Source organism: Ips typographus, linkage group LG16 (assembly GCF_016097725.1).
Source record: "Ips typographus isolate SLU linkage group LG16, UJ_Ityp_2.0, whole genome shotgun sequence".
NCBI classification, from domain to species: domain Eukaryota; kingdom Metazoa; phylum Arthropoda; class Insecta; order Coleoptera; family Curculionidae; genus Ips; species Ips typographus.
Window position 1 is genome coordinate 6,409,815 of NC_138437.1, and position 23,105 is coordinate 6,432,919.

General features: G+C 33.3%; 3 protein-coding genes and 2 pseudogenes across 6 annotated transcripts; 3 read left to right on the forward strand and 2 right to left on the reverse strand.

Moving 5' to 3' along the window:
- Positions 1-353: 353 nt before the first annotated feature.
- Positions 354-1,425, reverse strand: LOC145739070 (ATP-dependent Clp protease proteolytic subunit-like). Its single transcript, XM_081994395.1, has 4 exons — positions 1,275-1,425; positions 900-1,216; positions 728-845; positions 354-677 (listed from the first exon to the last, which is right to left on the reverse strand). The coding sequence occupies exons 1-4, from the start codon at positions 1,305-1,307 to the stop codon at positions 414-416; spliced, it is 732 nt and encodes a 243-aa protein (XP_081850521.1). The 5' UTR covers positions 1,308-1,425; the 3' UTR covers positions 354-413.
- Positions 1,426-1,495: 70 nt separating this feature from the next.
- On the forward strand, positions 1,496-3,925 carry Teh1 (tipE homolog 1 phospholipid transfer protein). 3 transcript variants are annotated; one of them, XM_081994394.1, is made up of 5 exons: positions 1,496-1,639; positions 1,769-1,899; positions 1,949-2,177; positions 2,643-2,920; positions 2,974-3,925. In XM_081994394.1, exons 2-5 carry the CDS (start codon positions 1,834-1,836, stop codon positions 3,178-3,180), a joined length of 780 nt encoding a protein of 259 aa, XP_081850520.1. In that variant the 5' UTR covers positions 1,496-1,639; positions 1,769-1,833; the 3' UTR covers positions 3,181-3,925. The 3 variants fall into 3 exon arrangements, with proteins under 3 accessions (XP_081850520.1, XP_081850519.1, XP_081850518.1); XM_081994393.1 differs by having other exon boundaries at positions 1,500-1,639; positions 1,709-1,899; XM_081994392.1 differs by lacking the exon at positions 1,496-1,639 and having other exon boundaries at positions 1,647-1,899.
- Positions 3,926-4,205: 280 nt separating this feature from the next.
- On the reverse strand, positions 4,206-22,683 carry LOC145739063 (dual specificity protein phosphatase 10-like). Of its 2 annotated transcripts, none has more exons than XM_081994382.1 (5): positions 22,320-22,683; positions 19,611-20,235; positions 9,946-10,115; positions 9,715-9,889; positions 4,206-5,908 (listed from the first exon to the last, which is right to left on the reverse strand). In XM_081994382.1, the coding sequence occupies exons 2-5, from the start codon at positions 20,185-20,187 to the stop codon at positions 5,631-5,633; spliced, it is 1,200 nt and encodes a 399-aa protein (XP_081850508.1). In that variant the 5' UTR covers positions 20,188-20,235; positions 22,320-22,683; the 3' UTR covers positions 4,206-5,630. The 2 variants fall into 2 exon arrangements, with proteins under 2 accessions (XP_081850508.1, XP_081850509.1); XM_081994383.1 differs by lacking the exon at positions 22,320-22,683 and adding an exon at positions 20,345-20,429.
- LOC145739072 (putative small nuclear ribonucleoprotein Sm D2 pseudogene) lies at positions 11,071-11,585 on the forward strand (annotated as a pseudogene).
- Positions 13,007-13,550, forward strand: LOC145739071 (putative small nuclear ribonucleoprotein Sm D2 pseudogene; annotated as a pseudogene).
- Positions 22,684-23,105: the final 422 nt, after the last annotated feature.

A 23,105-nucleotide genomic window follows, 5' to 3' on the forward strand; every position in this document is an offset into this window, starting at 1 on the left:
AAAACATCCTGCCAATAATTTTCAGTGAGATTGTCAACTGCTAGTGGAATTTAAATTAACCTACAAAGGTGATGAGTGTAATCTTAAATAGCAGGAAAAGTAGTAGTTTTACCAAATAGATATTATTGATTACAGGTTACTTAATAGTGGATTTGGCATCTTCAGTTTTGAAAACATAATTTAGATTTTGAATGCAAATAAGATTTTTTTAGTGAATTTCCACTCCACAGAGTTGTGATTGTTTGTTTTAAGAATATTTTGCTAGTTTATTCCATTTGTGTTCAATCTTTTTTTTAATGAAAGCTGCCTGTACAGGGTTATCTATATAAAAGCACCAAATCCAAACACCTCAGTTGTATAACTAACTTTTATTAAAAATCCATAAAAACATTGAACATCTTATTAGCAACAAATCAACTAGCCTTTTCTTCTTTACTTTGTTCTGGACTACTTTCAACAGCAGTGGTGGAAGTTTCTTGAATCTTTGTAGGGCGAGTTAGCACTGTATCAATTAAACCAAACTCCTTAGCTTCAGTTGGACTCATAAACTTATCCCTCTCCATATTCTCTTCAATGGTTTTCAGCTCCAAACCTGTGTGATTAACATACAACTGATTAATTTGTTTTTTCAGTTTAATTATTTCTTCAGCTTGGATTTGTATATCTGTGGCTTGACCCTGGAATAGTTTTGTTAATAATTTGCTAACTTTGGTTAAGTTTGAATTACCTGAGCCCCACCTGATGGTTGATGTATCATTATGCGCGCATTTGGTAGGGAATAGCGCATTCCTGGTGATCCTGCAGCTAAAATTAAGGATGCCATACTGCAAGCTTGTCCCACACACCTAAAAGAGTTAACTAAGTTTGGTTTTTCACCAGATCACATTTATAGTACATACCAGGTTGCTATTGGAGGAGTACAATGTTGCATTGTGTCATATATTCCCAAACCAGCAGTGACAACTCCCCCAGGTGAGTTAATATAAATATGAATGGGTTTGGTAGTGTTTTCAGATTGAAGGAACAGCAGTTGTGCAATAATAAGTGAACTCATGCCATCGTGTATGGGTCCCATTAAACATATTATCCTATCTTTGAGCAGCCGAGAGTATATATCATAAGACCGTTCACCTCTACCTGTTTGCTCCACTACTATTGGAATAAGCCCTATAGACCTGGAAAGCTGTATGCTCACTGTGGAATGTCGCAAAAATTGCTGAAATTGATTGAAACGTTGTAAAAGGTTATGGTGGTGAAGTGTTAGGTGTTCCTACTTTAAAACACGAAAGTATTTTTGTAGAGTTCATTGCAGATAAACTAATTCTTTATTGTTATTTAAAATACGTGTGTTTATATATTAGAGCTGACAGTAATTTTGAGGTTAGGTAAGTTAGGTTAGATCGATCATCTGTCATTTTTCACCAATGTTGCCAAAATTAGCTCCTTTTTATTTTCTGTCGTAAATGTTGTACAAGTTTAACATTTTTATTATATAAAAGTTACTTTTATCAATTAGTATTTCAAATTATTAGTGTTAAAACACTAAAATTTGTTTTTTGCGGTTGAAATTTAGTTCAGTTCAAATTGTCTATCGAGCAGTTTGGCAAAGCTGTAAAAAGTCTGGACAAAATGGATGGAGGTACGCAAGTATAAGCTTAATGTTGTGCACTGCTCTATGCTCTATCCCTATCCTTTGCGCATTATCTAGGGCGGCCCCTTGCCCCTTGTCAAAGAGTATGGTTTTTTCTATTTTCGTTACGGCTTTAAGGTGGCCCTACAGCTGGCGATGAAGAATTGAAGCTAAAGGCTCCCTCAATGTCTTAGCTCTACGAGATGAGGAGCTCCAGCTCTGAACTCCTATTAGATCAGCAGGAAGAACTTAGGATACGCAAAATTAAGGTATGTTAACCCATATTTGTCATTGATTATTAACCAACAATGATTGCAGGAGTTAGCTTTTGCAAAAAAAGGCCAAACAAGACAGAAAGGCTCTAGGAATTGTAGGGAGCAAGCTCTATTTTACGCGACAAGCTTTTTGGCCGTTTTGTCCATAGCTGCTGGCTCGTCACTTCTATTCTTAGTACCTCTATATGTTGACCCAGCTATATCCACTTTGGCTAGTGATTTTGTTACAGAACCCATTACTTGTGTAACAGCTAGAGTTGAACAACTTACAGGTAAGTTTTTAGTAAACATTTAATGTTTTGTTTTAACTGTGATGTGGTGCATTCAAATCTTCATTATTTAAAGTTTAATAACTTAGGATCTTGGAAATTCATGTTTGAATCCCCAAGTGGTGTGACCTAGTAACTGTGGCCACTTGCCTCTATTGCTTTGATATACCTGCATGATTTCTGTTAATTGTTAAACGTTTGCAAACATGATTACAATCTGCCATATTTTTCAGTTTGTATTCCTCAGAGGGACTGTGCCTGAAACATTTAATAATAAAAAGACAAACTTTACAAAGTAGGGTAGCTATATAACTTAATTTTGTGCCCTCTTCAGTCAGATAAGAGAAAATATATAATTTTTGTTTCATTTATTATATTAGTTAAATTATTCTTATTTAACGCCACATTCGTTTTTAACATGGAAAGCATTCTTACCAATCTAGTTTGACATTGACTCTCCTTTTACAGGATTAGCTAACTGCTCTTGGAGTTCTTGTAGGGAAGGATGTACCAGCGACGCTTATCATTGTACTCACGTTTATGTGAACTACAATGGAACAGTACCAGGTTTGAACACCACCGAGGAAGCCGTTCTCCTAGTCAACATAAAGGGTTGTGGCTACCCTCCCAAAATTAAATGTGCCAACTTTACAGATAATTTCGGCAACGAAGGCACAGAATTCCCTTGTTTTCCCTCAAAACAGAATGGTACTTTGGTGTTGACTCATTACGTTAAAGACGAACAGGTAAATTAATCAAATATTACTGCAATCATGTATAATTCGCTTTTTTATTATAGATTGCGATAATAATTCACTATTTTGCGATTCCATTTGTGGTTACGCTAGCAACGTCAGTGGCGTTGTGTGTGATGCATTGCGATTGTACTTGTGCACCTGTGCGGCGCCGGACCATGAGATCACGCAGGCCCCCTCGGTTACCTCTGAGACCGGATTATAGTGACGGCTCATTGTGTATGGGATTACAACCGGGAGCATACTCATAATTTGTGACTATGTTATGATAAGTTGGATCCAGATTCTCACGTACGTACATACATAAAATAATTCCCGAATGTTGATTTTTGTTTTGCACTGTTGTTTACGTGTTTTATTACATAACAATAATAATTACTTGAGGTTGTTGAAAGCAATTGCGGGCAGAAATTAATTATTAGGTTTGACGTAGAGTGTTGAGAAAAGTTGCATCATATCTAGCATCCGTGAGATGGGATTCATTGTATTTCTAGCTGCTTTACATGTTCTACATTTTACAGATAATCTTTGGACATGATAATGATGATGTTATTTGATGCAATGAAAAAATTAAAAAGGTTAATTTAGTATTGTTTCCTGGCGTTAAATCAGGATTAATTTAGTTTTGCAGACATACTGCTAAACAAAAATTAAATGGCAGAACCCAAAAAACGAATATCCCTGCCCAACCAGTGCTATTGTTTCTATAGCATTGCTTACAATAGTTTGTAATTGAACATTAACGATTTAGCGCAGAATTTAGTTAATTACTAAATAATATTTATTATAATGTGTATAATGAATAAGTATTTACTAGGTTACATTATAGCGGTAGTAGATACCGATTCATAGTTATTGATGAAGCCCTGATAGATGCGGTTTTAAAGATTGAAGAGAAATGATATCTTTTTAGTTATAGGAATTATCTATTATTCCTAGAAGTGTTGATTTTTCTATTAAATTTTATATTAAATTATATCATTAATTATATAAGAAGTGTTGTTTGTTGTTACTTTGTCCTCATACACATCTAAATCGCTTACAAATATACTAATACTATACTACATGGGACAAAATTACAGTACCCTCTTTTATTGGGAGGTGAAGTATGCAACCATTTATGTATCCCGTCGTATTTCTGGTTGCATAGTAACATGATTTCCAAGGGGTCTAATTCGATAGCATTTGATTGATCACAAAAATTTGATTTCAGTGGGTTCACTCACCATCTCTTGAGGGCAAAAAGTAAATTAGGCATAGTGAATTAGAAACCGTCTAAAGTAACTTTGATTTATTCAGATAATATATGTTTTACATGTTCAGTCTGAAATCTATACAATGTCTGAAGTAAACTTGTGAAGGCACATATCAATTTAATAATATACATATATGCAATTCATACATATTAATAGGAACATTGACTAGACAATCCCGCAATACGAATCAGATTTAGAGCCATTACATCGACCTTGCGTTGAACTATTCAAGTCGATTAAAACATTGAAATAAATAAAAAAACTTTAAAAGTGAAATAGTAGTTCATGTTATTAAAGTGGAGGTGTAAGAAAAAAAGCACAGATTTCTCCACAATAAATTGTTCAAGCTCTAAACGCACCTAATTGGCAGATGGACAGCCGAGAATTTATTGTGGAAAAAGGTGTTTTTTGAATAGCTCAACAGTTTATCAAAGAAATCTAGATGGCCCTAACATAGACAATGTTCATCATAATCTACCGTTCCCGAATAGGCCCAGGGAAACAAAACCATTCCTTGTTTAGTACGTACGACATTACGGCTTAAAAACTACAATATTTTAAATCACAATAATATTAATCAAACCCTGATTAAGTGCCCTCTTATACCAAAAATCAAACATATTCATAGACCGATCTTATTAAAGGGTATTAAAAATAAATATGGCATTTTACCTAATAGCGATGAAAGTACGTCAAATAGTCAGCTTGGGTAATTTGAAAATAAATCGCGCCGAAGCTGAATGACATACTTACTGAATCTACAAAACTTTAAGTAGTTAATACAACTTATACATAAACATAATACACTGTCGTAGTGACATAGTTAATAGGTGTTTTTACATACTTACTAATTATGTTGTATAATAGTTTTATATACGACATATTTCTGGTGCAAAAAATCTAATCTCATTGCATTGCCTTGCATTTCTGGCGTCTACGGACTGTACGTTTTCTAGTTGATGGTTAATTACTTTCTAGTAAGTAATTAAGCAGTTACTTGAAAAAATCAGCCGCTCGCTTGTATTGCCGCAATTACTGTTGCGGGTGAAATTAGAAAACTGCACTTATACGAAAACTACATTCAAGTTAAGAGACTTTCACTGACACTAGGAATTGTTTAAAAAATACCTACAAGTTGACATCAGCTTCTTTGGTTAGTCAGCCTAAATAGAACCATTAATCAACAAAAAACACAACACAATCAATGTGCGGTGATTATTGGTGAATGCTGCACTTTTGCCTTCCCATAAATATATTGTAATTAGTTGCAAGAAAAGTTACCACAACGAAAACCGACACGCCTATATCGGGGCGTAAAATTTCCCTTCAACCTTATTTTTGGTACACAGCCTTTTTATCCAATTAAAACGACTAGAATGGGGAAATGTATGGCGATACGGGAGCGATTTTTTAATGTTCTATTCCGTCAATACCAACACTTAAACTCACACACTACAACCCTGCGTTACTTCATCTGTGGGCTGCTGACTCCATCTGCATTGGTGACTGGTTTCCGTACGTAAATTCTGCTCAAGTTCCAGAAGTTGGCCCATAAAATTTAAGTTTGGTGAAATAATCGGTCGGACTTCTTTCACTTTTTTGTACGCTTCCCACATTGACATTTGTTTGTATTTCATTATGTAGGCGATGGCAATCGTCGCGCTTCTTGATACACCTGCTTGACAGTGCACCAGCACTCTTGACCCGTTTTTCCGTGCCTGTTCTGTAAAGGAAAATTCAAACATTAATGCCTGTTCAATAAAATAATTAAGGGTAATGTAAATGATTCATATCAGTCTAAACTCAATACAAATACAAATTGAATAAATGCAGTTAAAAAAAGTTGATAATTTCACCATTTTGTCACTTATATATATATATTTATAGAAAATAGAAAGGAATGTGCAGTTTTTTAAAAGAAAACGTTATCTGCTTAAACCATTTACATTTCACTGTGTATCAAAGTTACCTATTCAGATTATATAATCTGATATTGTATACTAGAACATAATATTTTATCTATTTACATTAGCCATCAATGTTGAATCAAGTACATGTATATCAAAGATTAAACTAAATTACCTAAAATTCTAAAATGCTGCTACTAAGAAATTTTTTTACTGCTGTCCACTCTTTTGACGTAATTCTAATTTTGTTTGGTTTTCAGTACAGCCGTTTTATTTCACTGTTAAACGAGTGCAAAGCTTTCAGGAAAGAACTTAATCAACACCTGGTATATAATAAGATTGCTATTTCCTGGTAACCTATATAACATAGTGAAGGATGCACAGCTTGAGGTTTATTGGTTCAACTCCATCAACCGAAAACCATTTATCCTTAACTATCCCTCGAAATCATTTATCTAACGTACGGCAATGTAAACGTTCACGTTAACGGATTTATATCTACCTACATATACAGGGTGATACGACGTTTCTTAAATAATATTAATAAGCAAGCACTTTTATGATTAATTACAAATTGTTTCAGAGTGTATTGTGTATTTAGATTAATTGAGTACAAAATTAACACTTTCACGTTTTACCCAAAAAGGTTATTTAATAAAGTTATAAATAACTTCCAGATTATTAATAGACATCAATGCATACTACAAAGCTAACAGAAGAAAAAAAATATTTGTAAACAATATCATCAGTCACTAACACAACCAAGTTGCTGGTTTATCTCTATTTAACAACCTGATCTTCCGTTAACTATGGAGAAATAAATTGGCATGCAATAAACATTTGATACATTTTAGTAACACTTTCATCCACTCTGAACTATTACTCATCTAGGTCAAAGTTCTGGCACCCGCTTGGAATTATTATTTTTAGCTTTTAGACCTCTGGGGAACTATGATACAGTCTATAATATACATTTAAGTAACTGGATAGTCCAGGCGTTGTTGTAATTCCGAGAAAAAGTATTGTTTTTAGTGTAATGGACAGAAAAACTGAGTCACTAAGATGATGTTAAGCAAATAAATGTTTCATTGTGAGAACAAAACCTTTGTGATTACTTTATATGTGCTGGATTACTAATAAATGATTGATCGCATATTATATGAACGTATTGCATTGTAATACATTGTCGTATATCAGGTACATACATTTCAATTACTATTTCTAAATAGGTAATAAACTATTTTCAAAAAAAACGAGTCAGTAGAAAGTGTTGATTTATTAATGTTTGAAGTTAGGCTTAATTTTCTTTAATGTACCTTGAATTTTCACACACTCAATTTAAATAGTGTTGCGCTTTACGCAAATACTGCACATAGCATGAAACCATACAGAATACATACTAATTACCATTGCCTATAAGGTTGCTTTTATATACAAGGGAGGCTGGTAACCAAAAGGGGAGATGACAAAAAAATGGGTGACGAATACCCTCAATCCCCTATAGAGGGTCTTAACCATACTTGAGCAACAGTTAAAAGACCGCTGATTAAATGACTATTTCAATGAACTGGGACATATGCGTAAACAGTGCACGTGATTTTAACACCCCTTCTGAGTCACCAAGAGAAATGACTCAGAAGAACATAAATTTAATATTTACTGGAAAACTGTTGTTAATAGTAACAGTCATTAGTCTAGTTTATCTAAATCAACATCAGCAACTGTAGAATTTTATACAATTCACAAAACGTTTTCGTTCTAAACGGGAAAACCAAAAAAAAACTTTCCTTTTTCGTCCATAAGTTCCTCTACTCCAGTGTATGTTATCTAACGTTATTAATTAGTCCATGAAGAATATAGATATTTTCTTTTTAGGAAATCCCTGGTAATTTTTACATATAAAATCGATATCCAATAATAGAGGCCCTTTTCAGTCACTCCTTTTCCCGTTTCCACTCCAGTTCAACATGATTCATACATCTAATATGCGTTTATCATTACTCAAACACTACCAAAACATTTCCTACTGCATCCTTACATAATCTGATACACCAAACCGTTGACGGTATTTATCATTCGTCCGTTCCCATTACACAATTCATAAAACATCGAAACTTTCCTTTGAATAAACGTTATAAAAATGACTAATAATTATTTAATTTCAAATAACATTTAGAGCTAACAACGAAAGTGGAACGTTTAAAACGTATTTGGTGAGCTGCATGAAGTGAGGAAATTTACATTATTTAGCACTTCATCATACAGAAAATCTGAAAGTGTTTTAAAGAAATTAGACATTGAAACCCAACGAAAACCTGCTAATTAATATTTGCTTGAATGTTTGAAATTTGAAATGGAAAGGTATAGAAAAATGTCAAGTGTAATTTCCTTTTCTCTATGAACAGCTTTGTTCATATCTTCTTTGTAAAGCAGTAAAAAAACATGAAAATTTAAAGTTAGGTAAGAAATTTTGCTTTAAATGGTCGTTTAAAAAAGTGTCAAGGAGCTAGGGTGGGGAAAAATTATATTTTGTTTTCACTCTTGCTAATAGAGGACGTGTGGAACGTCAATAATTAAATAAAACTAATTTAATTACATAATGGTTGTGCTGGCCAAAGACTCATTACAAGCCATATAAGTACAAGTCCTTTACATTAATATGTCCTACATCATTCAGTCTTCTTAATAGTTTACCCCAATTTCTGTAGACTCTGATATTTTCTTATTAAAAACCAAACAATAAAAGACCATAATACTAAAAACTTATAGTTTCTGTGTTAAGAACTTAATACAAAGTTACTATTAACACAGCTTTCATATACAAGGGGGAAGGGGGTTGGTAAAAAAACTGGATGACGAATCCTCTCAACCCCCTACGGGGGGTGTTAACCTATTTTGAGCAACAGTTAAAGGACGGCTGATTAAATGGCAGTTTGAATGAATGAATAAACTGGGACATATGGGTAAACAGTGCACGTGGTTTTAAGAGCGCACCCCAAAATAAACGGAGGCACCCCAAAAGCTGCGGAACGTTATGAGTCACCCCGGCAGCCGAATGTAGCAGAGTGCATCGGCCCTCAAACAATGACACCACGATGAGTAACGAATGACTCAAGACATAGCAAGGCCATTTCACAACTGGCCATTCAAGAGAATAACAAGTTTGCGTGCCGATGACCCACATCGGCGCTACTTATGTTTGTTTATGTGTTATCAAAGGACATTTTTCCCACAGTTAAGTCATCTTTACTTATTTGGGAAAAGTCATAGCTGACACGGTAGCGCAGCAAACAAGTAAGACGTTATCGAATCAGTTTATACCCCTATTGGTTTGGCTTGTATATCACACAAGTAAACAGGAAAAACCCTGGCGTTTCCGGACTGATAAAATATACGATATGCCTCCATAACTCGTAGTAAACCGAGGACTTTTCAGTGAACCGAATCTGTGTCAGTATGATTTGAATGAAGATTGCTTCAAGTAGTGAAAGAGATTACCTTCACCATATATTTTAACATAAAATTCGAAATGAATTAATTAGGCCTACACTGAATATGTTCCAAAAACCTCTTATTACATATTCAGGGCCGTTAAAGAATAATTGTTAGTCCGCTTACTCACCGATAAATTCGAAAGCCTCTTCGAAATACTGTTTTAGGTTCTGGTGGCCCGAGTCCGACGCTGGAATCTGTTTATACGTGATACCGCATTCTTCGTGGTACCCGGGCAGCTGTGAAGTTACATTCAGCACGCAAGTGGTACCCAATCCCCGCAAGCAAGACAGATCGGCCGCGTCCTATACAAAAATAAGCAAACTTAACTTAAGGTCTCAGATCTACACAAAAAACTTACCTTGCTATTGCCGAGGTACAAGAAAGGTAAGACTTTTGATGCTGGGTACGAATCAACGTCAGCCAGGCTGGGGCAAGATGCAGAAGGTGAAATTCCCCTTGAGGCTAAACTTTGGGTTAGGGTGTGTTCGCATAATTCTTTGTGTTTTCGGTGAAATTCCCTGTGACCCCCTGCAAAAAAATATTATGTTAAATATTAAATCATTTTAAGTTATTTATAATAAAGCCTTTTTACACTTACACACCACACTAAATAAGCATAACTAACTCACTATGGTAAATCACCTGTATTTACTGGGCAACTCTAAATATTTTAGTTTGATACTGCTAAAAACAAACAAAACATTTTGTGGCATTCTTATGCATTTTATACCACTTCTTCAATATCTTTATTAGTAAGTTAACTTGCATGACGTGCTTGCAAATCTTTATTACATCGAAGTTTGCAACTTGTAGAATATTGTGATCTAACGATCAAAGGGGCCATTCTGATTTTTATTTTACCTGGTATTACAGCCCTTGCTTGCAAATCAAAGTTGATTAGGGAGGTATGTTGAATTTGTGTCCCACAATATCCTAAAATCATTTTTTTACACCTAGCACTTCAGGATAGTAACATATAGCTAAAAAGGTGTCCCAATTACCAGGACACCACAGTTTTTTTGCAGAGAAGGCCCTTTTAGAATATATTAAAAGTCTTTCTTAATCACCACAATACAATAATAAACACTTATTAAACCTAATTGATTTGGGTCAGGTTTAGGTTAGGTGTTTATTTTTATAGTAATGTAAAATCAATAATATGGATCGACTACCAGCCCTGTTTATTTTGTCAGTTGACAGTTAATCACATGACCGCCTATGAATTAAACATATTGACTTCATGTGACAACTATCAGATTTCCTGTCCTGTCACTTAATGACAACCAAAAATAAAAATGACACTATTTTGACAGTTATCAACTAGTTAATGCGCAGAAGTGACGCCAGCCCGCCATTTTCATTCCCGAACTGTGAAATTTAAACAAAACGCGTTTTGAAACCCTCAAAAAGTCCACTGAAAGGCTATTAATCGTCAGGAAACATGTCTGAACCCCGTTCCAATTCCCTTCCTCGTTCCATTTCTCTTCCTCGTTCCAAATCTATGATGTCCCTCGCCGAGTTGGAGGAGCTTGAGCAGGAAGAATTCAAGCACGGCCCCCTTTCCATCCTGGCCCAAGCCGTAAGGCACAACACTCAAGTGTTGATCAACTGCAGAAACAACAAGAAGCTGCTTGGAAGAATCAAAGCTTTTGATCGTCACTTCAACATGATACTGGAGAATGTGAAGGAGATGTGGACTGAACTGCCCCCCAATGCTAAAAACCTGAAGGGGAAGGACAAGAAAAAGCGTGTCTACAAGGATCGCTTCATCTCCAAGATGTTTCTTCGTGGGGACTCCGTGATCCTGGTGGTCAAGAACCCGTTGGCTTCGGCTCTAGAGAATGTTTAGTTTGTAATTTCCAGTTGTCTCTATCTAAAGAATCAATTAGATAGAGTCCATTTGTCCATGTTCCTATTTATATTTCTCATGTGTTAGATTGTAATTTGTTCAGTTACACAATGTAAAACATTGGTACAAAATAAAGTTGTTTAAAATGCTGTTTATATTTTATTTCATTAAGCTGCTTTGTTTTTGTTAAGAACCAAACTAGTCAAAAACCTCTGGGCTTTCAAGAGTTTTGCAAAATTTGTCAGAGGCCTCTAAAGAGCGTTTTAAAAATGCCAGCAACCTCTGAAACCTTGGACATCTCTGAGTTAATATTATTTTGATTTGAGAATGATTTGTCAACAAACAACATATATGATTAAAATATACTCTTTTTGGTAATCCAACACTTTATTCAATTGAAAACTTAAAAAGTGAGTAATTTAATGAGTAGGTAATTGGAAAAAACAGCTGCATAATCAGAACAACTCATGTTTCATTTACTATGTTTGTTATAGATGGACAAAAAATCTAGGAAAATAAATTTTTAAATTGTCTTTTCAAAATTTGTCCATGCTTTTTAAAAAAATTCTTTACTTCATAGAAATAGCAACAATCTACCATTATCCACCTGTTTTGTTTTAAACAAACCTTAAACTTCACAAGGCAAACAACATAAAATATTTTAGGAATGTCTTAAACTGCTCAACAATAGTATTTGTTGTATTGACCAAAAGTGAATCATTCCTTAAAATGTAAATTATTATTCATTCGGAATTTCCACAATAAGCTCCCCACTAAATCATGTTTAACGCTTAAAAAAGAGCTTAAGTACTGAAAAACCCTTTTCTAGACTGATGGTTTTTATTAATAAATGAAGGGGGAGTCAGATTTTGAGTATGAGTAATACTCTGGAATGAGAGTCCAAATCATACTACTTAAAACATAATTGTTATTCAATTATTACAGACTTAAAATGGTATAAATGCAGCATATTTTTCAGATAATGCGCTTTACTCATAAGTCGTCAAATGTATTATAATCAAAATGAATAATTCTATTACAATTACTAATTAGAAAGGAACACCTTGTAAAGTAACCATAAGACATTCTTGTCTTCTAGTACCCCATCTTCAATAGGATTATTTTATTTAATGTTATTACCTAACCTAACCTAATTTACCTAATTGATTTTGGTCAGGTTTAGGTTAGGTATTTCTATTTTTTTAGTAATGTAAAATCGAAAAATGTGATGATCCAATATCGACCATATAAAATCGATAATATGGATCGACTACCAGCCCTGTTTATTTTAAAGCTTGTCTGGTCAGTTGACAGTTAATCACATGACCGCCTATGAATTAAACATATTGACTTCATGTGACAACTATCAGATTTCCTGTCCTGTCACTTAATGACAACCAAAAATAAAAATGGCACTATTTTGACAGTTATCAACTAGTTAATGCGCAGAAGTGACGCCAGCCCGCCATTTTCATTCCCGAACTGTGAAATTTGAACAAAACGCGTTTTGAAACCCTCAAAAAGTCCACTAAAAGGATATTAATCGTCAGGAAACATGTCTGAACCCCGTTCCAAATCCCTTCCGCGTCCCATTCCTCTTCCTCGTTCCAAATCTATGATGTCCCTCGCCGAGTTGGAGGAGCTTGAGCAGGAAGAATTCAAGCACGGCCCCCTTTCCGTCCTGGCCCAAGCCGTAAGGAACAACACTCAAGTGTTGATCAACTGCAGAAACAACAAGAAGCTGCTTGGAAGAATCAAAGCTTTTGATCGTCACTTCAACATGATACTGGAGAACGTGAAGGAGATGTGGACTGAACTGCCCCCCAATGCTAAAAACCTGAAGGGGAAGGACAAGAAAAAGCGTGTCTACAAGGATCGCTTCATCTCCAAGATGTTTCTTCGTGGGGACTCCGTGATCCTGGTGGTCAAGAACCCGTTGGCTTCGGCTCTAGAGAATGTTTAGTTTGTAATTTCCAGTTGTCTCTATCTAAAGAATCAATTAGATAGAGTCCATTTGTCCATGTTCCTATTTATATTTCTCATGTGTTAGATTGTAATTTGTTCAGTTACACAATGTAAAACATTGGTACAAAATAAAGTTGCTTAAAATGCTGTTTATATTTTATTTCATTAAAGCTGCTTTGTTTTTGTTAAGAACCAAACTAGTCATAAACCTCTGGGACCTTTCAAGAGTTTTGCAAAATTTGTCAGAGGGGTCTAAAGAGCGTTTTAAAAGTGCCAGCAACCTCTGAAACTTTGGACACCTCTGAGTTAATATTATTTTGATTTGAGAGTTATTTGTCAACAAACAAGATATATGATTAAAATATACTCTTTTTGGTAACACTTTATTCAATTGAAAACTTAAAAAGTGAATAATTTAATAAGTAATTGGAAAAAACAGCTGCATAATCAGAACAACTCATGTTTCATTCACTATGATTGTTATAGATGGACACAAAATCTAAGAAAATAAATTTACTTAAGTAAATTTTTAAATTGTCCTTGTAAGTCCAATATGACTTGTGAACTTCACAAGGCAAACAACATAAAATATTTTAGGAATGTCTTAAACTGCTCAACAATAATATTTGTTGTATTGACCAAAAGTGAATCATTCCTTTAAATGTAAATTATTCAATCGGAATTTCCGCAATAAGTTCCCCACTAAATCATGTTTAACACTTAAACTACTGAAAAACCCTTTTCTAGACTGATGGTTTTTATTAATAAATGAAGGGGGAGTCAGATTTTGAGTATGAGTAATACTCTGGAATGGGGGTCCACATTATACTACTTAAAACATAATTGTTGTTCAATTATTACAGACTTAAAATGGTATAAATGCAGCAGATTTTTCAGATAATCAAATCAAAATGAATAATTCTATTACAATTACTAATTAGAAGGGAACACCTTGTAAAGTAACCATAAGACATTCTTGTCCTCCACTCAATAGGATTATTTTATTTAATGATATTACTTTATAGGGTATCCAAAAATTGCATTAAATTTTTTTGTGAGGGGATTAAATATGTCCAAAAAATGGTTTTAAGGGGATAATATTTGTGAAAGGGTTTTTATTAAAGTTAGGAAACTCAAAGTGTTGCAAACTTTATGTGATGTATAGAAAAATGTATACAGGGTGTATCATAAATAATGAAAAAAAAAACAGTGTAGTGCGTGTAGAATGTTAAATATGTTTTACTTATGCATAGCAACACAATTTCTATTGTTTCATCTCATCATATCAAAAATATGTAAAATTGAATGGCAATTATCAAGCCATTACAATAAGGAAACACATATTCCTACTAAAACACAAAATCTAACTATCCCTTGGGTTATTTGACTAATGTCCGTTTCCCCAACACTTGCTAAGTTGTAGGTTTAGTTTAGACTGTGTTATTTTGCACCTAATGTGTCACATTCAAACCTCAACTTAGCTCAAGTTTTACTTAAAATCGACTTGGAAGCGTCGGGGAAACCAGCGTAAAGGGGGGATTTTCCTCCACTTAATTTGCATTTTAAAGAACTGATTCATAATGATTTTTTTTCTGTTATTGCATGAATAGGTGAAAAATTTAATGAACAGAATATCATGTAATAACTGGTGTTCAGGTATACAAAAGGTGACTAAGAAAGGGGGTTTTAATGCTATCAGCTGGCGTTATACATGTGGTTACTCACTATACATACACTCATTGGATACTATTCGAATTACAGTTTCATAACTATGTTATCAGTGATTAATATTATTTTGAAATATAGAAGAACTATCATTTTATATATTTGATAAATTAGAAATGTTTATGAATTAAATTTCTGATAATAAAACTTACTTGGTGATATAGGTAAAAATCTGAGTACTGGATGAGAATTAGGCCTTTTTATTCTCATTTTGTTGTTGTAAAATAATCCACACTAAAGCCACAACTAACACACAATTTTTATTTTATTTTTTTGAAAAACAACCGGAAAGTCACAACACAATTAATTCGTCCCGTTTGCAGAATAGTTCGGAGAGTAAATAAATGAGCATGCTGAATTAACAGGGTCACTACGAGGTACTAGTAGAGGGGGAGAGTGATTCATTCAGAATGTCCGCTAATGTTTATGTTCTGCGTCATATACCTTATTTCTCTCGACTGAAGGACGCCGAAACCGAACCCAAACGATCGTATAACGAGCACCGTTGTCGGTTCACAAAAATCACACAATATCGAGGAAAATCACTAGGCGGAAAGTCTGGCAAGGGGGGAGGTCCCAAGGAAACATTATGCAGCCGTTTTCTCGATAATTGCTGATGATTGATTCTGGAGATGATGACTAACTGACTATATGACTTGAAAAGGGAGAACTTCGTGAGACATCTGATATAGGAAATACGCATATGGTAATGTTTGGCAACGTAGCGTACTGCCAACAATTCAGTGTTTTTAACTCATCAATTATTTATCTAAAAAATTAACATCTTTAAAAGGATTTAGCAGTGTTATCGGCATATTTTGGAATATTATCAACTGCTTTCAAAGCCACTCTAAAAGTATGATTCAATTGAAAATCTACAAAAGTAGAGAGAAATTTGCACATATAGGTATAGAAAATAAAAGTTAATTATATAATAATTTGATCTATAAAGCATTTTTTATTTCAAAATAATATTATGTATTTAAGATACTGATTTTACATTAACTAGACTTTAACAAAACTGATCCTTTAAAAAATAAGACATTACATCGGGGTGAGTAATGATGACGCACATATGTGACTTCAGGTAACAATAAAAGGAGATCCCAAAATCAGACTGGGAATTCTATTGTTGTGACTGAAATTTCTCAGAAAATGATCTCAAGATGTAAACTTTCAGGATTTGCACCAACTAATAAAACAAACATGCAAATCCTTTTATAGTCAACTTTTGTTTACGACTCAGTTCGGACAATTTGCTGACGCCAGCGCAAAAATTCAAGCTATTACAACTTAATGAACAGTGAATAATTGTTGCTGTTCTTAAAATTTCCATGCAAATAATTTACCTTTAATCTGCGCTAATAACCTTATTTACTATATTATATTGACATCCACCCTATATATACATTGTCTTCTTATTTATACGAGTATTAGTCATCGGAACATTATCGATTTAAATACGAAATTGAAGGTAATATCAAATACCCGCATTATGAGTAGTACCTGGCCAGAAAGGTAAAAGGCCTGTTATCTACTTTATGTTAACGATTAATCGCACAAGTAGGTAATAAAATGAGAATATATATAGGTATGAATATCTCCAAAATGGTTAAAAACCCAAATAGACTGCGACAGTAACAAATTGGACGTTGTCCAAGTGCTTAACCACTTTTTTGTTTACTAATCCGTATGACTAACTCAACATTTATGTTCCTTAATATAGATACGACTCTTTTGGCCGATGCCATTTTACAAAGTCACGTTTTTTGGCCGTTTGTTTCCTCAATCAATCTAAATAATTCAAGTAGTAGTGATCTGATTTCCTTGACTGAGAACAAAAAGAACACATCATCATCATTTAAACTTATCATCGTTATTAAATGAACAATACCACTACAGAGCAAATATCAGGGGGTAGATAAGAGTTGACTTAATTTCAATATTTACTTTCTAGCGTTTATCTTTACTTGTTTGACGCATCTAAACGTTGGAAAATGTTGAAATGGGTCTTTGGCTAAAATTTCACAAAACTAAAAAGTAACTCGATTAATATTACAAAATTTAATCTTAATCTTTTTTATGAAACAATCATCAATTAAATTTTATTGCAATGATAACAATAAAACTTTATTTTTTTATCTCATGGGATTATCTTGTAATCTTGATTTAGCAACCTGTAACTTTTAATTAATTTGCACTGAATTAGAGTACACTAATATACATTGTACTGTATAGTTAGTATCTATAAGTAATTAGACTGGTGGTTAATACACATTTTTGAATTTTTTGTCGCCACTTTCTTTACTTTTTTTATGCTTTTGACAACGTTGTAAAGCACCTAGAGCGCCAACTAGTGTATTACAATTAAATCCATCCTTCTCTATCATGCTAAAATGAGACGAGTTCAAAAGTCAAAAAAGATGAAAATTATACTGCGCGCGAATTAATCAATTTAAATCTAATCCGAAATCATCAATTAGAAAACATTCTTCAATTTTGAAAATGTTTTATCTAAAATTTGATTTTTTTAAATAAAGACCTTTTTTTTAAACAAACTCAATGTTTTGTCACATCTAAAAATGCCACTTTACTGAACATAAGCAGTCAGAATACGATTTCATATAATAATGAAAGTCTATGTGTTAAAATATACCAATATTATGACAATTCTAGAATAAACAAAAATAAAAATTTGAGAGAATTGAAAATAAATAGAAAAAAGTATGTCGTATTAAAGTACCTAGTTTTGACGTGAGTGGTTCATCAGGAGCTCCACCAATATTAATTCAAAAATCTAGCCTGTATAAACAAAGTCTGAAATTTACAAGATTTACAGACAAAAGTGTGTTGGATTATGGTGTCCCAAGTGTTAAGTTTCTAAATGATTGGCACTGACATTTACACGATTTCTTAACTAGGGTTATTAATACCAAAATTCAGCCTAAACAGAATTAAAACATACAAACACAGGCCCTACAAATTTCAGATGTTACGTTAAGGGGCAATTAAAACAACATGACAACCCTTTTGAAAAATGGTTTAACACCTAATAAATAACTTAGTACACTTTTTGGCTTTGTTACTATACCGTAAACGGAGTTTATGACATTACCTGTTTCAACTGCGAGATTTACAGACAGCTGTAGGAAATAGGAAAAATACACAGAAACCCAGTAAGAATCTTACATTGAACTTGAAAACTTTCATGATTCTGTTTAGATGAGAGTTAAGAAAACAAAATGTCAATGGTTACTCAGAACAGAAAGAGGATAAGTCATATAAAACTGAGATTATAACTGAGAAGAACATACCACAGTAATATCAGTAACTTGTTTATAGCAAGAAAATCAATGTAAACCCCAGTATAAGTATCATATAAATCCTTGCTTGATATACTTTCAACTTTGTCACTTTGAACTATAGAATAATTATTTACTTATTAACAAAAGCATAATTACTTTGCAATCAAATTACTCATTACTACTTAAGAGTATCTAAACGACAACTCACAATTCTACAAACATTTGTTAATTGATAGAAACTTTTTATCACTGATGACTAAGATGTAACAAAATAATGACAAATTCAGATTTTGACATTTGAACTATTACATCAATTGTGTAGATTGTACACATTTGACTATCTGATATCTACTGTAAAACGCTATTTCTGCAGCATTTTCTAATATGCACATTATGTTTTAATGCCGACCAGTAAATAAGGAATCATAAAATTAAATGAGATTAGGAAATACCAAAGTATCAAAAAATCATGTTTGATGTTTATAATCCAAATGGCAGTAGAAGTTAGTCATCGACAACAAAATACATATTTGAAATTGAAAACTAAAAATAAGTAAGTCTGTGTATAAATTGTGTACTAAAGAGTAAAAATGAGTGTTCGACGTCAATCAAATTTTAAATTAAATTATTTTAGCTTTTTCTAATAACATGATGTTATTACTTTGTTGCAAAATAGGGTAATAAAACATGCGATTACAAGGTGACTAAATATTACTCTATAGACATCATTGTAATTCTTATACAGTGATGTCTTTTTATTTGTCACAAATGATACCATCACCACCTAGAAACGTTAAAAGGCTGATAAAACATTTTTGTAAGACCAAAAATTATTTTAAAGCCATAAGAAGTGACGTTTGGTTCTCAAAAAAGGCAACTTTCTAAAAATATTTTGAAAATCACTTAGTGTGGGATTAAAATGCGTAGTAATAGCTATTTTAGTTCCGAACTCAGCGTCTACAGTTTAATTATATTTATTAGAAAATGTCCTAACATTTTTTCTTGTGCTCGAAAAACTGACTCACAAACGAACGAACATGGCAATATGAGTAATGTTTGACAGGTAATTCGGAGAAAATGCGGTGCACAATGCAAATATGTGAACCGCTTTATTAGTGAGTAATTAGTAGTATGAATGAGTTATAAACGTGATTTATGAGAATAAAATTGCACACTTACCTATCAGAAGAGAAGGTTCTTTGTGGTCTTCAACCAAAGAAACGAGCACCAAAAGTAAAGGATGCCCTAGAGTAATCCTATCCTTTTCGCTGGTGGAGTCGTCATAGATGATTACTTCCCTAAAGCAACGTTTCTTCAACACCTCTTTGCCTTCTCTAGTTGTAGCTAGATCAGCCAAACTAGCCTTTCCTTGTTGAAGTCTTCTTCTATTGAATCGATCTGAACAATTCACGTTTATAGCCCCACTAATGTGGTTCATGTTGTAGCTCATAAAAGGTCGACAATCCAAAAGAATAAAAGTTTTTCCCGCTCTGGGATCTTCAAGTTTCTCTTTAAGGGCTTCTGGTTCCATCGTTTTGACATTGTTCAGCACTTGGATGCGTTGCACGGTAGCAGATTCTGCGCACGGGCTCGTCGGCAAGCTGATGCTGCTATTGCTGCTTTGGGGCTCCAGTTTGGACCTTTTGGTCGGATGAAGATGACTAAGGGGGGTGGGCGGACCTGGTTCGCTAAAACTTCGATTCAGAGGAAGCTTTAAACCGTTTCGCGGTCGACTACTGTCGAGGCACACCGACATTTCGAACGTACCGTATACTATTATCGTCACAGGCTAAATCGGGAAGACCTGAAAAATAAAGAGAGCCGAGCTTATGCTTTGCTGTCCCATTCTGTGGAAGGTTATTTCAACAAGTAATCATCATCATACAATTTTGGTTAATAGTACTAATACATACGCAATGATCTTATATGCTAATAAGAAAAGAATCGATTACTGAGTGACTAAAACAGGTTACAGAACCGCCGAATGCTTGTCGACGATATGTTGATGCAATTATCTACGTTAATGAAACGCTTAAGTAAATATTGACTAGATATTGTGACATTAAAAAAAACAATACATTGCCTAAATGATTACTCACACTTTTTTGATGTACACATTTTATTGCGTCAATTATTTAGGACGTATGCAGACCAGTCTTTAAAATATTTCAGAATAATTGGCTACAACCTAATATGGTGCTAAAGTCACCAGGAAATGTCGTTATATATGTTAATAGAAACTGTGGTTTTAGTCATAAAGGAAATAAAACAATTAATCGGTTTTTCACATAATGTAAAATGCACACAGTTTTGAATTTTCTCTACTCCTAAAGACTTTACCTTATTTAGCCTTAAGCAATAGAGTGTGTGAAAATTGTCACAAAATTTGTATCTTTGTTACAGGGTGTACTAAATTTTAAATTGTATTTTACTTTTTCCCCATGGGGAATGTAACTTAAAATAGGTTTGCCCAATCATTATAAAAATATGTACATGATACGCCCCTGAACAACAATATTCTTGACAAAATGCATTGCTTGGTAAATTTATGATCATAAATATTGTTTGATATTTCAATAAATATCACACAAGAACTACAAAAAATATGCTGTAGACCAATTTTGATACATCCTGTATATTATATCAAATATGTCAGAAATCAAGACTAACCAGAAATTTTAATAGTTTAATTTAACTTAAACTAGGAAAGTATCAAAACTGTAATTTTTGCAACAAATTGCAGAAATATACATATTTTTTATAGCAAACTAAAATTATTTTGGACCTAAAAGTAAATGCTGTAAAAATTCTGGACACCCTGATGTATTGCATGTAATTATTTTCAGAATTTCTGTCTAACTTATTTTATTTTGGCATGATTTGGAATATTCCGAGAACAGAACAGAAAGAATTCGATTAAAATTAGTTTTATTATATTTATTTGAAGAATATGTTCAGTTCAAAATCGTGAATTTAGTGATGATGCTGATCTCTTCACAGAAGGCTTTTAATTAATTTATAAACGAAGTGAAATAAAATTCTCACAAAAATGAAAAATCACTGATTATTGGTTGGCAACATTAGTCAGTTATTGTTTAATTTGTTTATCATTGCACTTTGTTGCCTTTTGAATCTGCCACTCATAAAATTAATATTAGTTATCACAGAGACAAATGTAGCTAATGAAGCTATGAACACCTTATTAATGAGAGAAAAACGTTACCGGCAAATCGATTACCAATAATTGATATTATAAATGGAGCTGTTTTTCATTGGTATGCTAGTTAGAGTAGAGCCATACCGTTCCATTGACATTTGATAGAGCAAGATGGAAATATACAAGTCAAGTTGCCAATGAACAACCTCTTAACGTCAATGGAGTCAATTTCCGTTTTCGGTCATTGATCAAGACTTTTTTGACAGATAAAACAACCACCAATTTGAAAACATGCCAAAGTAGTGACTAACTTTTTATCAAGAATTAAAAAATCTGATATGAAAATGATCACCAATGATAATAATACACCTTCACAAGTATCAAAAATATGTTTTTTGTTCTGCTTTAAAAATAAATATACAAACAACATAAGAAAAGTGTCAGATTTTGGGTACTCAAGTGGAAAAAATCAGTGATAACATAAGCCTCTATTTATAGAACATTGATGATATTTTAATAGACGTCACAGAATAAAGTCCTGAATTATGAAAGAAATCTAAAACAGAAAAGTGAGCTTGGTCTTTAACATTAACCATTTCATTATCAGCGGTAATTTAAATGTTTAATTATTTATAAATATGTTGTTTATTACTCCAAACATATGATGATGATTTTATCTTTTTAAGCAAATATCATTTACCAGATCCTGTTGTAATATTTCAAAAACTTACCTCAAAGGTTCTCCTCTTTGTTAAGTGGTTAATTTACACTTAGCGCAAACATAGTACTATTATCACAAAACTTAGTACAGGTAATGTTATTAGAAATTCCCTAAGTCCTCCTGACATTCACAACACTTGAAACTAGAACAAACCTCGACATTTTATCAACAAAACTGTTCATGCATTGTGCGGAAATTTTCAGCCAGTTTCTTTTCGAATTTGATACTGAAATTCTACCACAAATAGTTCTCGTATGGTATGTCAATCAATCGCCGACTTGAGTGAGAGCGGAATGAGTCATCCAAACACAAATCATTCATCAGTTGGCTGACGTCATTGGCCAGTTAGGAAACAACCTTGTTCAGTTCACTGCTGTAGTTACCGATATATAACAGAATGCCTCTAATGCGCAAGACCTACAAGATGAGAATTTACAGACGTACTGGCGGTCTGCTGTCCTTTTTTAACGACAGAAGATAGATACGAGCAGTATGCTTTTAAGCATTTCGTTTTCTTGTACTTGTTGAGCTCAGATTTTTTGTGACACAAATGTTTTTTGTTTGTTTATACGACAGTTTTAAGTCGTAGTTGACACACACCTGGAAATACTAGTTTAATTCCAGGAGGATGTAAAATCTATAAGGAATATTTTATTTTCAGTTCAGTATGCTATTTAATATTTCTTCTGTAATAAATAAATCAATAAAGTAATTGGTTTATGTTAATTTAATTTATAAATAAAAAAAAAATATTGTAACTTGAGGTTGAAGAAGTATTCGATTTAACTGACAACGA

Coding starts and splice junctions, on each gene's coding strand:
- Teh1 (XM_081994394.1), top strand. CDS start 1,834: ATGAGGAGCTCCAGCTCTGAACTCCTATTAGATCAGCAGGAAGAACTT. Junction 1,900..1,948: donor TTAGGATACGCAAAATTAAG/GTATGTTAACCC, acceptor CAATGATTGCAG/GAGTTAGCTTTTGCAAAAAA. Junction 2,178..2,642: donor TAGAGTTGAACAACTTACAG/GTAAGTTTTTAG, acceptor CTCCTTTTACAG/GATTAGCTAACTGCTCTTGG.
- LOC145739063 (XM_081994382.1), bottom strand. CDS start 20,187: ATGTCGGTGTGCCTCGACAGTAGTCGACCGCGAAACGGTTTAAAGCTT. Junction 9,890..9,945: donor TGTACCTCGGCAATAGCAAG/GTAAGTTTTTTG, acceptor ATTTTTGTATAG/GACGCGGCCGATCTGTCTTG. Junction 5,909..9,714: donor AGAGGCTTTCGAATTTATCG/GTGAGTAAGCGG, acceptor TTTCCTTTACAG/AACAGGCACGGAAAAACGGG.
- LOC145739070 (XM_081994395.1), bottom strand. CDS start 1,307: ATGAACTCTACAAAAATACTTTCGTGTTTTAAA. Junction 1,217..1,274: donor AAATACTTTCGTGTTTTAAA/GTAGGAACACCT, acceptor AATCAATTTCAG/CAATTTTTGCGACATTCCAC. Junction 678..727: donor AACCATCAGGTGGGGCTCAG/GTAATTCAAACT, acceptor AAACTATTCCAG/GGTCAAGCCACAGATATACA.